Source organism: Strix aluco, chromosome 4, assembly GCF_031877795.1.
Source record: "Strix aluco isolate bStrAlu1 chromosome 4, bStrAlu1.hap1, whole genome shotgun sequence".
NCBI lineage: Eukaryota > Metazoa > Chordata > Aves > Strigiformes > Strigidae > Strix > Strix aluco.
The window spans coordinates 89575081-89589382 of record NC_133934.1 but is presented as its reverse complement, the minus strand read 5'-3'; the positions used below and the strand labels follow the sequence as shown (position 1 = coordinate 89589382).

Below are 14302 nucleotides of genomic sequence, written 5' to 3'. Positions count from 1 at the left end.
CTCACATTTATAACTGTGTGCCTTCTTCCATACCAATACCTTCCATAGCAAGAACAGTCTCTTTCTGCTCCTGAACCAAACAGTATCCCTCAAACAGCTCCTTGACGTTCAGTTTCTTTGTAAGTACTCCTTGCTAGTCTCACCTACATCTCCGTCTCTGCTTGCTTCCTTGCTTCTGATTCTGAGTTAGCGTGGGTTTTTTTCTCTGGAATTTAAATTGTAAATTCTCAGTGGCACACATCTTATTTTCCTTCCTCTTTTTGTAAAGAATTGCAAATTGGTTTTGGCAGCAAATATATTTTGTTCTGTGCTGTGTTGATTAAGATTCCTATGTTGTGTTGTTCCCTTATTGACCAAGATTTTTAGTAGCAGTAGTATTAGGTTAAGAATCCTGTTGTTTTCTCTCTTGCAGTTGAAGATGCACAGTTGAACAGCAGTTTTCCTAAATCTCTGCTGAGACCATTAGTCTCCTCCTTCTTAACTTAACATCTATTTTCATGAATTGAAATTAAGTAGCTCCTGGAGGTCTTTACTGCTGCTCAGCATGTAAATAGAGCATGTGGTATGATTAGGCAGATCATGTATCATGCTGCTAGTCTCACATAGAGAAAAGGAGAGAGAACAGAACAAGTACCAGTTAATTACTTGCAATTGTATGTCTTTTAAAGATCTTACTATGTTTGTACCCCTCCCTTTCCTAACCTGAGAAGTGACCGGCTTTGTTCTCTGTCATGTTTAGATATCCATTAGCAGTGAATTACATATGGGCTCTATCCCTCCCGATGAGAGCAGTAGTGATATGCTTGTGATTGTGGATGATCCAGCTTCTTCAGCACCTCAGTCAAGGGCGACAAACTCTCCTGCTTCCATTACTGGCTCAGTTTCAGATACCATGAATGGTCAGTACTTTTACCTTGACTTACTACAAATATTTATTAAACATTGACTTTGTATGGCTAGGTGATACCTTTTCTGTATTTTAACCAGAATATATGTATGGTTGGCAAGATTTGGGGAAAAAAAATTGCCTTTTCATTGTGAAATTACCTCTGATTTGATAGGAAATATGTTTATAGTCTGTTGTTCACCTCACTTTCCTCTTTTCTGTGTTAGTTACTCTTAAAGTTTTGTCCTTTGTTCTTGTGTTACAGAGGTGCATTCTACTAGGTGCATGTTACCAAATTACAGACAACCACAGAACTATTAATCTGTAAACTTTTCCTTGAATTTACTGTTGGCCTAATAATCAGTTGTCTATTTCGAATCGGTGATTGGAGTGGCTGTAATTTTAAATAACGGCAAATATTTTTAAATACCATAGTTTTCTACACTGAAATAAGCACAGCCATAGTTCTTGACAAGTTTCTTTAAGAACAGCAAATGGAAGAAACAAAATATCTATCTTCAAATAAGAAAATGCTTCATCCTGAAGCAGAACCTAGAATCTTCCACCTATTTGTGGATTGGATTCATAATAATAATGACAAGAAGTTGGAGTTAATAAGGTGTGGTTGATGAAGAGTGAACTTTTGTATACATGATTTCTTTTCAGGGGATCACTGCTTGCTAACAGTGTCTGTATTAATGTAAATGAAAAGTGTCAGTTAATAGGAATGGTATTAATGTAAATGGTAGGTCGTTATGATGCTGTATTCATTTGTGAGTCTTCTGAAATACTATAGCAGTTATTGTTTTAACATTCTTTCGTTAAGGTGTTTCAATGCAAGATACACCTCTCACTGGGAGAGGCCAGTCAGGTCGAAGCCGGGGTCGTCCTAAAGGTTCGGGCAGTGGATCAAAAGGCGGCACTGGGAAAGCCAGAAGCCGGAAATCAATAGCGGGAAGTGCAGCTGCAATGGCAGGTGCCAAAGCAGGGGCAGCCGCAGCCTCTGCAGCGGCATACGCAGCCTACGGGTACAACGTCTCTAAAGGTATGTGGGGAATGGGGGACAGCAGGCTGCCCAGAGCAGAACCAACCCCATGAGTTTGGGTGATTGTTGTTTACAGCCTGTCAAAAAATAGATATAAAGCATTGTATTGGTGGTATTGTTTGTCCATTATATTCTGAGATCAGGCAGTACACAATGTGACATGGTAGTGGTGTGGGAGTATAGCCAGTTTCACTGCAGATGCCCTTGAGAGTCTAGTCCTGCAGAAGTTTTGTCTGCCCTTTGAATTAATCTCATACCGTGTATTTTTCCTCTTTGTTTTTTTATTTTGGTGTCCTGACAAATCGGATAGTGTTGTTTAGCCCATGGGTATGGCTGTGGCTTTCCTGCATTGCTGTCATGTTGAAGTTACAGCATTGGGTCCCAAAATCTGCTAAACTGATGGTGATGGTGCTTCAGCTTTACACCAGCTGAAGGTGGCCCAGGGTATAACTGCAAGGTGTTTTGTATCTTAAGGACATGCCTCTTCATTAAACTCTCGTAAATCATATTGAATACAGGATGGTCATAGGACTGATTGTTAGTACATTGTGTGTTGTTGAAGAGCCACAAGTGGAATAATATGCTCACATGGAATTTGATTCTCTTTTCCATTACTAGGCATGTCTGCAAGTAGCCCTCTACAAACAGCAATTATTCGGCCTTCTGGACTTGCAGACTTTGGACCTTCAAGCGCCTCTTCTCCCTTGAGCTCCCCTTTGAGCAAAGGAAACAGTGTTTGTGGGACCCCCAAAAGCTTAAACCTGACCAGCAGTCTCATATCAGAAACTTCAATTCGGAAGCAAAGCAAAGGTGCCCACACCTCAGGTGGTCGGTAGTAATTTTGAACCCCCAAAGCTTGTCTGAACTGCGTTGGCTTTCAGAGTAGACCACCCTGCCAGTTGGAGGCATGCAAATGAATGCCTTGTTACTGTCTAGCATGTGTGTGAAAAGAAAATCAAAGCACAATGGGAGTGGGTGGTTTATGTGAGCACTTTGATTATGTGTATTCCAAAAAAACTATCTTTGCAGACACTGCGAGAAGGAGGGAAGGGAGTCTGGGGTTACTGGGAGAGTGTCAGCTTGTGTTTTATTGACGCATCTGACAAAGATTCCCATGAAGGCATCCAGCTACTCCATGCAATATCCTGCAGCTGCGTGTGCTTGAAGTCACACCACTATACTTTCTCTCTTGTAGCTTGAGGTGGAACCCAGAGTTAGCTTTATCCTATGAAATCAGTATATGAACCCCAGGAGTATCCTGTAGAGTCACAAGACATTTCCGTACTGGCAGCTGGTCAGTGTACGTGCTGGGGTAGTTGGAAGCTAAGCTGAAGATGATGTGTGATCAAAAAAAAATCTTGGATTCTTCTAGCGTGAGCCTCTGGGTTCTTTAAAGATTTGAAATGCAAAGCAAGGTGTCTCAGGTGGTTTCCAGGTAATGGACTCTTTTCAGCACCGTTTGTCAGGAAGAGGTTCAGAGCTGCAGAACAGAGTGCTGGCAGGCCTGGTGAGAGCAGCAGCACTGCCTCTACTTCACGCGGGGGAAGAAACCACAGGCCAGTGGTTTGGTTTCCATTTTGGAGTTCTCATTGGCACGAACGCTCGCTGTGTTCAGAACAATTTGTCTCACTTCTGAGGTGGGCAGAACTCTTAAAAGCTTAGAAACAAAATAAGGCTGTAATTTGTACAAATAGCAAGAAGAGGGAAAGCTGAAGTGCCGTGGAAGAGTTTGCGGCTGCTCCTCTCACTCACTGTGCCGTGGCAGAGCGTGGTTCTGCAGCTTGCAGTGCTGCGAGGGGAGCAACAAAAAACAGTCCCGAGAGAGAGAGAGAACTGTGCCATTCCCTCTTCCAGCCAAATCCTGGGGAAAAAAATTGTCTCGTATCCCAACCATCCATTGACTGTTCTTCCAGTGTGTTTTCCCTTCATCTTTGTGACCATCACACGTACTAGCTTGGTTGAGTTCACTGCAGTGTGCAGGTACCAGTGGCCATGTCCCGTCAGGCTGATAGAAGGCAGCGCTGCCAGTGCCCGTCTGTGTTCTCATTCTCTGGTTGCTCCTTCCCCGATGCCGATGCACAACCCCCCCCGTAGCCCCTTGCTTTGCTGTAAGCGTTGTCTGCATTGCACTGAGATTTAGGTGTGGGGCAGTTCTTCTGTCTGACACATTGAATTAAAAGGCTGTTCTGCCGGGGCACTTTCATCCCTTGAGAGAGAAGCAAGTTGAGTTGCAGATCTGGGCTGTAACAGCGAAAGATGACTTTTTTTTATTATTATAATTTTTTTCCAACCCCAAATCCTTTGCCTGGCGTCCTACAGTGTGGAGCGAGTGCTTCCTGTTGGCTCTGCCTCTAATTTGCACACCTGAAAATAGCAGAACTGAGCTTAGTTAGATTGATTTTTAAACAGATTTGCAGGGGATAATTGAGGGGGAGGTGGTGTTTAATTAACTCATGAAGACTTCCCCCTTCCCCTCCTATTCACATGTATATATGATATTTAGAGGGAATCAGACAAATGCCAAGCCTTTTTTTCTCTTTGAATGTGCTGTCTATTTTTATAACTGAACTTGTACATATGTATAAAGAGAGACACATCTTTCTTTTACTAACTGGAGAAGAAAATCTTAAATAAAATGGAGTGAGATAATTTTATGTAAATCAGCGTCTTTGTGTTTTTTATGCATATAGCTGTATGAATGAGAGGATTAGGGAAGAGAGCGTGGAGGGTGTGCATCTGGAAATGCATCTAGAGACATATGCTGCTCAATGTAATGCTCTAGAGTGTCTACGCTCTTCTGAGTAGCACGTTTGTAACCTTTTTCAGTTACAACTGTACCCTTATCACGTGTCTGTATTCACTGATTATCTCATAATCTGTTTTGGAGTAGGTATGCAGCAGATCACAAGGAAACAGAAGCAAGTATAATATGCGTAATTACATACTACCCGAACGATGATGGTTGAATTCAATACAGTTGATTGTTCTGGGACATCATATTCTACAGTTTTTTGTTTCTTATTTTATTTTTTTTCAGTGGGAGTGGAAAGGACTATTTTATGCATGGTCTTGATTTTCAAACTGCTGGACAGTTGTATCAATTTGTAATCCAAAGTGGAGGGAAAAAAAATATTTGTAACTTGAAAAGATTGCAGAAATGTAGTATGTACTGTTGCATGCTATACTTTTGGAAGATTAAATATTGATATTTTTAAAACTGGTAATACAAAAATATATTTAAAGTCATTTAATCTTCAAAAGAAATACCAAATGACATCACACGTTGTGGCAAAAGTAGTGGTAGACTATCTGCTTGCGAAACTTGCGTCAGGCTAGTGAATTCAGGAGGATCTATTGTTGAATGGCTAGATTGTATCCAGTTCAATTTTTGTAAAAAGTTAAACACACGCATTCTTTGTATTATTCATCATAGAAGAATTGAGATTCTGTGATACTAATCAAGGAATTAGGAGGAATTCATGTGATGGCTGATCTATTCAAATTTCTTGATTTGGGGAAGGAAGTAGTGCTAGAAAGACAAAGACTGGGAATTTTTTTAAGGAGGTGGAGGTAGTTTTGTGATCAACACTGTGGGGAATGCTTCTATGAAATGAGTAAAATGGACATGCACACTGAAGCTTTGTTCTTTGAAGTTTCAGTCTGAGCATCTTTTCACTCCAGCTGTGTGTTGTGCACTTGTCTTGTGGATTAATGGCAGAGAAAGTCACTTTCCTCTGGGGGATCAAGATATTTGCTACTGGCAGAAACAGAGTATTGAATGAACTGAGTTCATGTTTTAAGCTGGAATGGTGAAATAGGTGTCAGTATGTTTTGGGGGATGTTGGAAATGCTGTGCATTGCTCATGCTATTTGATGATGGCATTTTACTCACCAGTTACTACAAAACTGTTAAATACAGTTCACTGATGACTACTGCTGTTGAAGACATTTAAAGGTGATAATTTTCTTAGGTCATCTGAGAAGTTAGGACTAAAAGGTGCTGTCATGTCCCACCCTCACACACATCTTTGTAGTTTAGCCTACGAGGGATGTCCAGTTCAGCAGGGTCCCCAGAACACCCATTCTGCCGACTGCCATGCATGGTCAACAAAGTCTTAACAAGGAGTGACATAATAAGTCTTAAAGACCAAAAACTGCAACTGCAATATTCCTTTGGAAGAAAGCAAGAGTAATTGAAACCATTACCTTCTCAAAAAATTTTGCAGGGTAGTTGGAGGCAGGAGACAGGGATTTCCTTCTGACCTCTAATGCTGAATTTAACCCTTAAGCATGATGAGCCCCCATGCTGTTTGCCCTCTGTCTTCTCTCTGGATATAGTTAATCATCAGCACCCTGAAGATGGCGAAACCAAGCAAAAAAACTGGGGAAAAACCAAGTCAAATGATGCATCAAAGAAGCAAGAGAAAAACTTCTCCTTGCTCACCACAGACAGGTTGTGAAAGCCAACATGTAGGATCATTATTATGTTATAAAAATAGAGCACTCCAGCATCCTCTCAACTCCTCTTCAAAATCATCTATATCAGATACAGGGACCTGCATTGCAGTCCTCAGAAATTCTTCTGTTTAGCTGTACAGTCACTCTGCAGCCCCTTCCACACAAATTCTTGGCATTTCTTAAAAATGGTTTGGTTCCTTGGCTTCACAATGTCTTCAGAATTATTCTAACTTCCATTTTTAATTATTCTGTGGTAAATTGGAGTCCACTTAATTCAAATCAATTGGAGATTAATTAGCCGTCGAGCCATTCTCTTCTTCTATCGTGGGTCAAGCCTGTTGTCCTCCTCATTTAGTCAGCCACTAGATCTCTTCCTCTTCTGCAAAGAGATAAACAGGTTACTGTAGGAGGGGTTTCAGCTAGAACTGCTTTAATTCTTAACTTCAGGATATTAATACTGCACTGTCCAAATGTAGTGTTATTTCTGTGCCTTCTCCCTTTCTGTTGCATGCTTTCCCCACCACAGTGTATTTGCTGTCTCACGATCCATTTGTGGAAAGCTGCCTGTCTGCCCAGGGCTCTATCTTGCTTTATTCCAGTCTTCCCAAAGTATTTCCTTTAGCAGCATGTCCCAGTGGGGGAGGCACAACGAAGCTCAGTGGGAAAAGCTCCATGCGGAAGGGACAGGGGTCTGCACTACTTTGATGGTAGCTCAGGAGCAGCTGAGTTGCAGCTGGGAAGAGGAAGAGCACAACTGATAAAATCACTTGGGGGCAGGATGTGGATCAGTGTAATTTGGGAAATGCTGCCCTGTCACCACTGCATTGCCAGTCCTGATCTCCTACTCTCCGTGGAGCGAGCTGGCCTGCTTCTGCTCCCAGATACACTTACAGGCTCCTCGGCTTCTCACTTCTGCCTCCGACTTTCTTTTTTGATGACTGTTCAGTCTGAAACATGCATTATAACTCTAAGGGAGCCTTACAGGCATGTCTTGTCTCCCCTTCCTGCTCAGGAAGGGATGCTGAGCCATTCCCTGCTGTCCTTTGGAAATTTCTGCTCTAGTGGCCAGAAAAACAATTTGTAGCTCACTACCCAAAGGGATGCTGCTTGCATGTGAAGTGTAACTGAGATGTGCTGAAACTGAGGCTAAAATAAAGGCAATCACATCTTATGCTCCTAGGTGTAAGCACTCACTGAATTGTGAAAGATTTTTTTTTGATTTGCAGACTGCACCAGGTGCACAGCAGTGAATGAGAGAGGGGAAGGGGCAATTCATCCTTTCTCTCAGGAGCATCATTATTAGGATGCTACAGATGGCCCAGCTGTCAGATTCACCCAGCAGGTCTGTATTGTAAACAAGTCTTTCTTGTAGCACTCAGATTAGCATTTGCTCCTCAGAAAAAGCCTGCAACAAACGGCTTGTGAAACAGAAATACGTGGTAAGATGTGTTGGGTTTCTTCCAGCTTCACCCTCCTCTTAGCTCCTGCCTCCTTCCTCAGGAAAGTAAAGTTACTCCAAAGCTAATGGGTCTTCCAGGCTTTTTGTACCAAACTCTATTTACGTAGTGTTCTTCTAGGGGCATATGAGGGAATTCATTTGCATCCCAGGCATGAGGAAGTGTTTCAGGACTCAGGTATGAAATGATGACTCCTTCCTTCCTTAGCTGATGAGCATCAATGATAGAATGAGGTAGGGGAAGAAAACATTAAAACACCACTTCTGTGCTTCTTGAGTTTTCCCGTGGACTGTCTCTTCCTTCTTTGACAGTATTGCTGGTTGTGTTAAGTCTGTCGTACTTTGCAGGAGCTGATGTGAGCTTCCAGGCATCCAGGGATTACGGTGTCCCTTGTCCTCTCTGTGACATTGATTTGCAAGCACCTGGTTTTTCCCTCCCTGCTCCTTAGCCTTGCCCAACTCTTCTCAAGACTCAGGTGTTGTCTTCAGGGCTTTTGTTTGGCAGGAGAAACATTTCTGTTTAAAGGTGTTAATTTTTAAATGCATTGACCCTCGTAGCCTTGCATCTCAGCGTTACGAGAACTGTGAATTAAGATAAAGGTAAGCATATATGCAGTGTGTGCGCACTGTTACCATAAATATACCTTCACCAACTTCTTCAAAACCAAGAAAGACTGTTACTGTTGCTGAGAGATTAGGACCTACTTGGAAATTTACTACTGGTTTGGACTGTCACACAAAACTGATGCGTAGGATCAGACTATTTGTGTGTATTTTCTTATAACAAGAAACTAGTGGCTTTATTCTCAAGATGTATTTAACAAATGCTATTCTACTAGGAGAAACAATTCCTGTTTATCTCACCTCTCACCTGTTCTTGTAGTTCCTCTGATGTACCCCTACATCTTAACTTCCTATCTGGGCCTTCCTCTAGGAAGGAATAAATCACAGGTGGGAGACCTCTCTCCGTACTGTGATAAGATATCTGTCTTTCAGGTTTCTTTTAAATTCTGATGTTACATGTTCCACTGATGTTATAGCAGAGTTCAAATGTAGAAAGTCTCATTTGTATTCAGGCTAGTGAGTGTATTTCAGAATTTTACCGCTACTGGGCAGACAAGCGGTTTTATGATGCTTGCTCTGTAATGATGTTCCCAAATAACTCCCCTCCTAGGTAGGCTCTTTGCAAAGAAAGAACATTTGCGTTAATTGGGAACAACTCTAATTCACTTCATTCTTTATTCAAGTAACTTCTCTCCATAGATGACCCTAAACTTTGTATCCAAGTTGCTCTAAAACCCATCTAACTGCCACACAGAAAGTGTCTTCAAAGCAGTCGCCTTTGGTAGTCCTTACCCTCCCCACAGCCAGCCTTAGCTGGCAGTGCACAGAGTGCTTGTCTGTATTTCACTCAGCCTATAGAAGGCTGCTGGTTTGTTGTTTTTTTGTTTTTTTTTTTTTTTTTTTTAAGAATGGAAGAGTCAGCAAATTTCACATGTAGTTGGCTGAATGTTGCTTTTTATTTTTTTTTTTTTTTAAACTACATTAAGCTTTTGGCACGTGACTGCAATTAGCTACGTGCTGATCAGTGGAACGTGCTGCTGCTCGGTAAATGCAATGGCATGAGGCCGGACACACCCTTGAATGAGGCTTCAGTGCATGTGACAAAGCTCCAGGGTTTTCCTTTGCAAGCAGAGGAAGCAGAAGGGATGTTCAGACTATATGAATTTTGATAGAATCTTCAAAATGAACATCCAAAAACCCCATTTTTTTTTGGACATTCCCTGGATCTGGGGGGTGCTGATGTGAGGACTCTTCTGTGTCTTGTTTCTTCTTGTTGCTCCTGCTCTTTCCATAGAGTTCAGACGAACGCTTTTGTGGACGATTTCTGCATTCCTACAGACCTCTCTTTTCTTAACATTTAATTCAGATTTTTGTTTGATTTAATCTCATTTACAGACATAGTACTATGGTATTTATTTGTAATGGATCTTGAAATAGCTCTAACGATACATAATGGTACATTCCAATCTCTGGATTTCAAGTGCTCCCAAAACAGTAATTCAGCTTCGTGGTGTCAGTTTGTCCAGGAGACTGCAGTCTTTCATCATTTCTGTCATGTTCGGAGTTTGGAAGAAGTTACTGTATCTAACTTGTAGTCATAATTTTACTGTGATATATATTTAATCTGGTTAACATGAAAAAAATAATTGCTGCCCAGTTTTTTAGTAATTTGTCACTCAGCTCAGTTCCTATTGACTAGTTGAAAATTTACTGACATTGTGATGCTGAATCTGTAATGCACAAGTAGCTTTTCAAACATGGTGTTGATTTGGGAGTGGAAGTCATGATGATTTCTTTTATGGGCTGCTATAACCCCAAGTGATTTACATGTTTTTGAAACACACCATCATGAGCTTTGCAGGAGGTGGCTTGCTTCCCTGGGTTTGATAACTTGCTATTAGCATATGCAGTCAGAGGTATATATTGTATAACTAATGTAATTCAGTTACACTGTGGTTTGCTGTCCTTAGCTATGTATCATTGTGTCTGTCTGGAATCAAATAACTAGATGTAAAGAGTGAGAACTGGTTTGGGAGAATATTTGCAGACAGATTAGAGAAGCCCATCTCTTCCTTGCAGCGATATAATTGATAGCAAATGAGAAAAGTAATGCTGTTTAAATTTTTAATTTAAAACAGATCTCGTGTCTGAGCTGTTACAGGAATGTTTATTCTCACATGTGAGAAGTTTGGAACTGCCAGCAGCTGTGAGCCTCAGCCGTTAGCTAAAAAAGCTTGAGGGACTGCAACAAATTTGAGTGATGTGTACAAAACAAAAACACCCCAAGCTATATAAAAATGTTTCTGTTGAGCTTAATTTTTAGTTGGCAAATAAATATTATGCAAGCTTAGGTACATGAAGATTTAAGAATACTGAGAGCAAATTACTAAACTTGCAACCAGGCAGATTCTCATTGGGCAATGGCAAACATTAAGAGTATCTAATGAAAATTTCTGATGACTCTCGCATCCTTGCACCAGGATCGAGTGCTGATTATGCGAGCACACATTATCTTTATTTCTGACGTAGTATCTCTGAATACCTAACGTACAGTTCCAAGTACTCTGAAAAACATCATCCCTCAACGTTTCACACAGTGCCTTCAAAGTCACTGTATGCTTTTGAAATCATGTTCTTGATGTCTCGGTTCCCCATCTGTATAGTGGATATAATATCTCTTCACAGAGGTCTTGTGAAGAGGAATTAAAGTTTGCAAAGGTGCTACAGTGATTTGCAAAGGTCGCTATAGTGATTTGCCAGAGAAAAGTCGAAATGGGGAATGGTCCCTCTGCATTTGGAGCAAGGTGTGCATAAACAAATATAGGATCGTACAGGAGAAAAAGCAATTGAACTGGCTGCTTATTTTTAAGATCCTCCCATCAGGTGAAACGAGGCAGGAGTCCTGGGAAAAAATAGTGGATATTTATTCTGAATGAGGCTAGTCCCATAGTTACTTTTTATCCTCAGTCCTGAACTCGTCTGCCCTCAAATTATAGGATGTATTTCCAGGAATAGATTCAATATAGATGTAGTTTAGAGACACAAATGCTGCCAAGAATTGACTGCGCTGCACAGTGACAAGAGACACCGTTTCATCTGGCCCCTGCCTAGCAGGTCCAGAGGTAATCGAGCCTCTTAACAGTTGGAAGATGAAAAGCATCTATCACAGCCGTGGGGAGCTGCGCATTCCTGCTTTTCTCCCTCTCTAAAAGTGGGACTGTGTGTTCATGGAGAGGAACGTCTTGGAGAAAAACACAGTCTTATAAAGCAGGCCAAAAGAATGAATGTATGTGTAATCTAAAATGAATTTATGTATAATCTAAAGGCCTGCTAGCTGTTTGGAAGGTAGTTTTGGCTCAGTTTTACGTAATGAAGTGGGTACTTCACTGGAAAACAAAAATAAGTGAGCGATTTCAGCCCGTGATGTCTGTAGAAGCATCCTGAGGATAAAGCTGCTGACACCAGTTGTCTGTAACAGTATCTCCCACCCCTGGGGCCCCCGGCCGATGAGCGACGTGCCAGCCGCAGTCCAGGGAGGTCACTTGCAGCACTGACGGTTGTTGTGACACGTGAAAAGCACACACACCAGTGCTGCCCTGGGTTCCTGCGGGGTGAGCGGAGGGAACATCAACACATCCACGGGCAGCCCCTGCCTTTCCTCACCGGTCCCTCCCTCCCGTGGCATTACGCGCTTCCTTGGTGCCAACTTGAGAGTTTGGAAAGGCTGGTGTGCCGTCTAGACAAGGAGGGGATAAAAAGCTGCTTTTTTAGTTTGTTTTCTAAATGTTTTCAAATGTCGCATACGCTTTGTGTAGACAGAGTTTAATATCAGCAGGCTGGCTGTGGTTGCCCCCGAGGCGGTTTGTTTGTTGATGAGGTTATAATTGCTGTAAATGAGTTGGATTCGAGTCTGTGAAATTACTTCAGTATTGTCTGTGCTGTTGGTGTTGCTTGGTCCATAGCTCCAGTTCAAGGCAAATCAGATAGCCAAGGCCATGACCTAGCGAAAACCCAGTGCTGGCATTAGCCTGGACCATTCCCAGCCTCCCTTCACCTGTGAACAAGGGCATGCGGGGCAGGAGCAGTGCTGTGCAAACGAGCACGTCATGTCATCTGTGTGCACGTGCTAGTGAACCCCCTGGTCTGCAGAAATCTGCAGTGGGAAGTATGATCCACAGCTTCGTGCGGAGCGTGGGGTGGTGTGCCCGGCCGTGGCCACTCTGCACGCCGTCTGGCACGGCACAACTGGGCTGCACATCCTGGCACATGCCCAGTCAGCCCCGGTGCACGTTCATCGTGTTTCTGAAGGACAGGCTTGCTAACCAGCAAGGTTGAATGAAACCCATCCTCTCCAAAAGTCATCCTCTGACTTGTCTTCCCGTGGGTGAAGTGCTCACAGATTCCTGGGTGCCGCAATAGCTGATATCTGCTTGCAGATGAAGCAGCACTCTGGGGCTCATTCCTACTGTGTGAGCCAGCGGGGCTCGAGCAGTTGGGATAAAAACTTCCCTTTTCCTTTGGTGACAGGAGTTTTAAGTGCCAGTAGCTATCAGGTGTCTTTTCAGTTGTCAGGCTCAGGCCAAACTGATCCCTGGTGGTTTTAACTGAACCTTCATGGAAATGAGTCCCATTAAAACAGTGAGGTGAGGGAGGCAAAAAGCAGCGTAAACAGGCGGACGCAAGAGAGAAGTCTTTGTTCTTGTGTCCCCAGAGCAGCCCAGCGTGGTCTGGGAACAGTGTGGTGTCCCCAGCTAGGAAAACAGCACCTCTCTGTCTTTGAACTTCCCTGACCTTTTACGTTATTTCAGTCTCATTCTCTGGAGTTCAAGGTACTGGCTGTGCTTCAGGAATTCGCAAGCATAAACACTCATCAGTGTGGCTGGCACTACGATGAGATGAAAAGGGAGTTGAGAAAGAATAAAACACATCCAAAAACCAAACAAAAAGTGTACAGGGTTTGTAAACAAAGCATGTAGAGCTTCCCTAGTGCTGCCCAGAATGCCCACTTCCTTCCGCCCTCCCTTCTCTCCTGGGCCCAAGGCTCTTTCAAAGCAATATGGGGCTTCTCTCATAACTTTAATACAGCATATAAATTAGGGAGGTTTTCACTTAAGCCAGGACAACTCATTAGTAGGAAATTCCGAAGTCTGCTGAGCAGCTGCGGGCTTTGCTGCGAGTGTAGTTTTTCCACAGCCTAACTGTAAATCTAGTTTTTTTTATCCCTTCCTGTGCCTCCGGTGCGTGGGGAACCATGCCGTGCTGAGCTAGGATGCGTGCCAGTGGCACATGGCTGCCCACTCATGCACTTTTTAATGTTGCATCTGTCCTTGAGTTCTAAAAAAATCTCTTTGGATTTGGTGCTACTGAAGTATGTGCCATGTTGTGAAAACTGGCAGTACCAAAGCAAGAAGTCCGACTCAGGGAAAATCTCCCATCCAAAGTCTGCTCATTTGCTTTCCCCTTTGCCTTTGGGATGAGGTTATTGCGCTGAATGTGATATAACCCGATTTAAAGTTTTACAAAAGACTTCCAGGCCTAGATTGACTCCGAGGTTTTTGGGACATGTTGGCAGTGCTACCTACCATTCTGGCACTGAACTATCTGGAACATGTTATATGGAGAAGCATTGAAGCGCACAGGTGACCACATCTATGTGTTTTGTGCTGGATATTTTACGCAAAGTCAGTCTCACTTGTCCTGGTGCAGCTGTACACCAAGTAGACCCTCCTTCTTTCCACTGCTTCACCACCCAATCTCTTGGGGTAGTAGGAGCAGAAGAACAGGCTGTTACCAAGCAGATGTTGTTTCTGGACACATCCACTCGGCATACCGTGTGCACAAAGTGCTGTCCAGCCTCTGCTGCAGAGGGGAGCCCTTGCCAGAACGCTGCCTT

The 14302-nt window shown here is 42.8% G+C and overlaps 1 protein-coding gene across 1 annotated transcript in view; it reads left to right on the top strand.

The window, feature by feature from the left end:
* The window catches only part of INO80 (INO80 complex ATPase subunit), a 71778-nt gene extending 67187 nt beyond the window's left edge, over positions 1 to 4591 (top strand). Inside the window, exons 34-36 of the mRNA XM_074824133.1 lie at positions 740 to 899; positions 1713 to 1931; positions 2550 to 4591. Of these exons, the coding sequence (XP_074680234.1) occupies positions 740 to 899; positions 1713 to 1931; positions 2550 to 2767 (597 nt within the window). The 3' untranslated portion in view covers positions 2768 to 4591. The remainder of the gene's footprint in view (positions 1 to 739; positions 900 to 1712; positions 1932 to 2549) is intronic.
* Positions 4592 to 14302: the final 9711 nt, after the last annotated feature.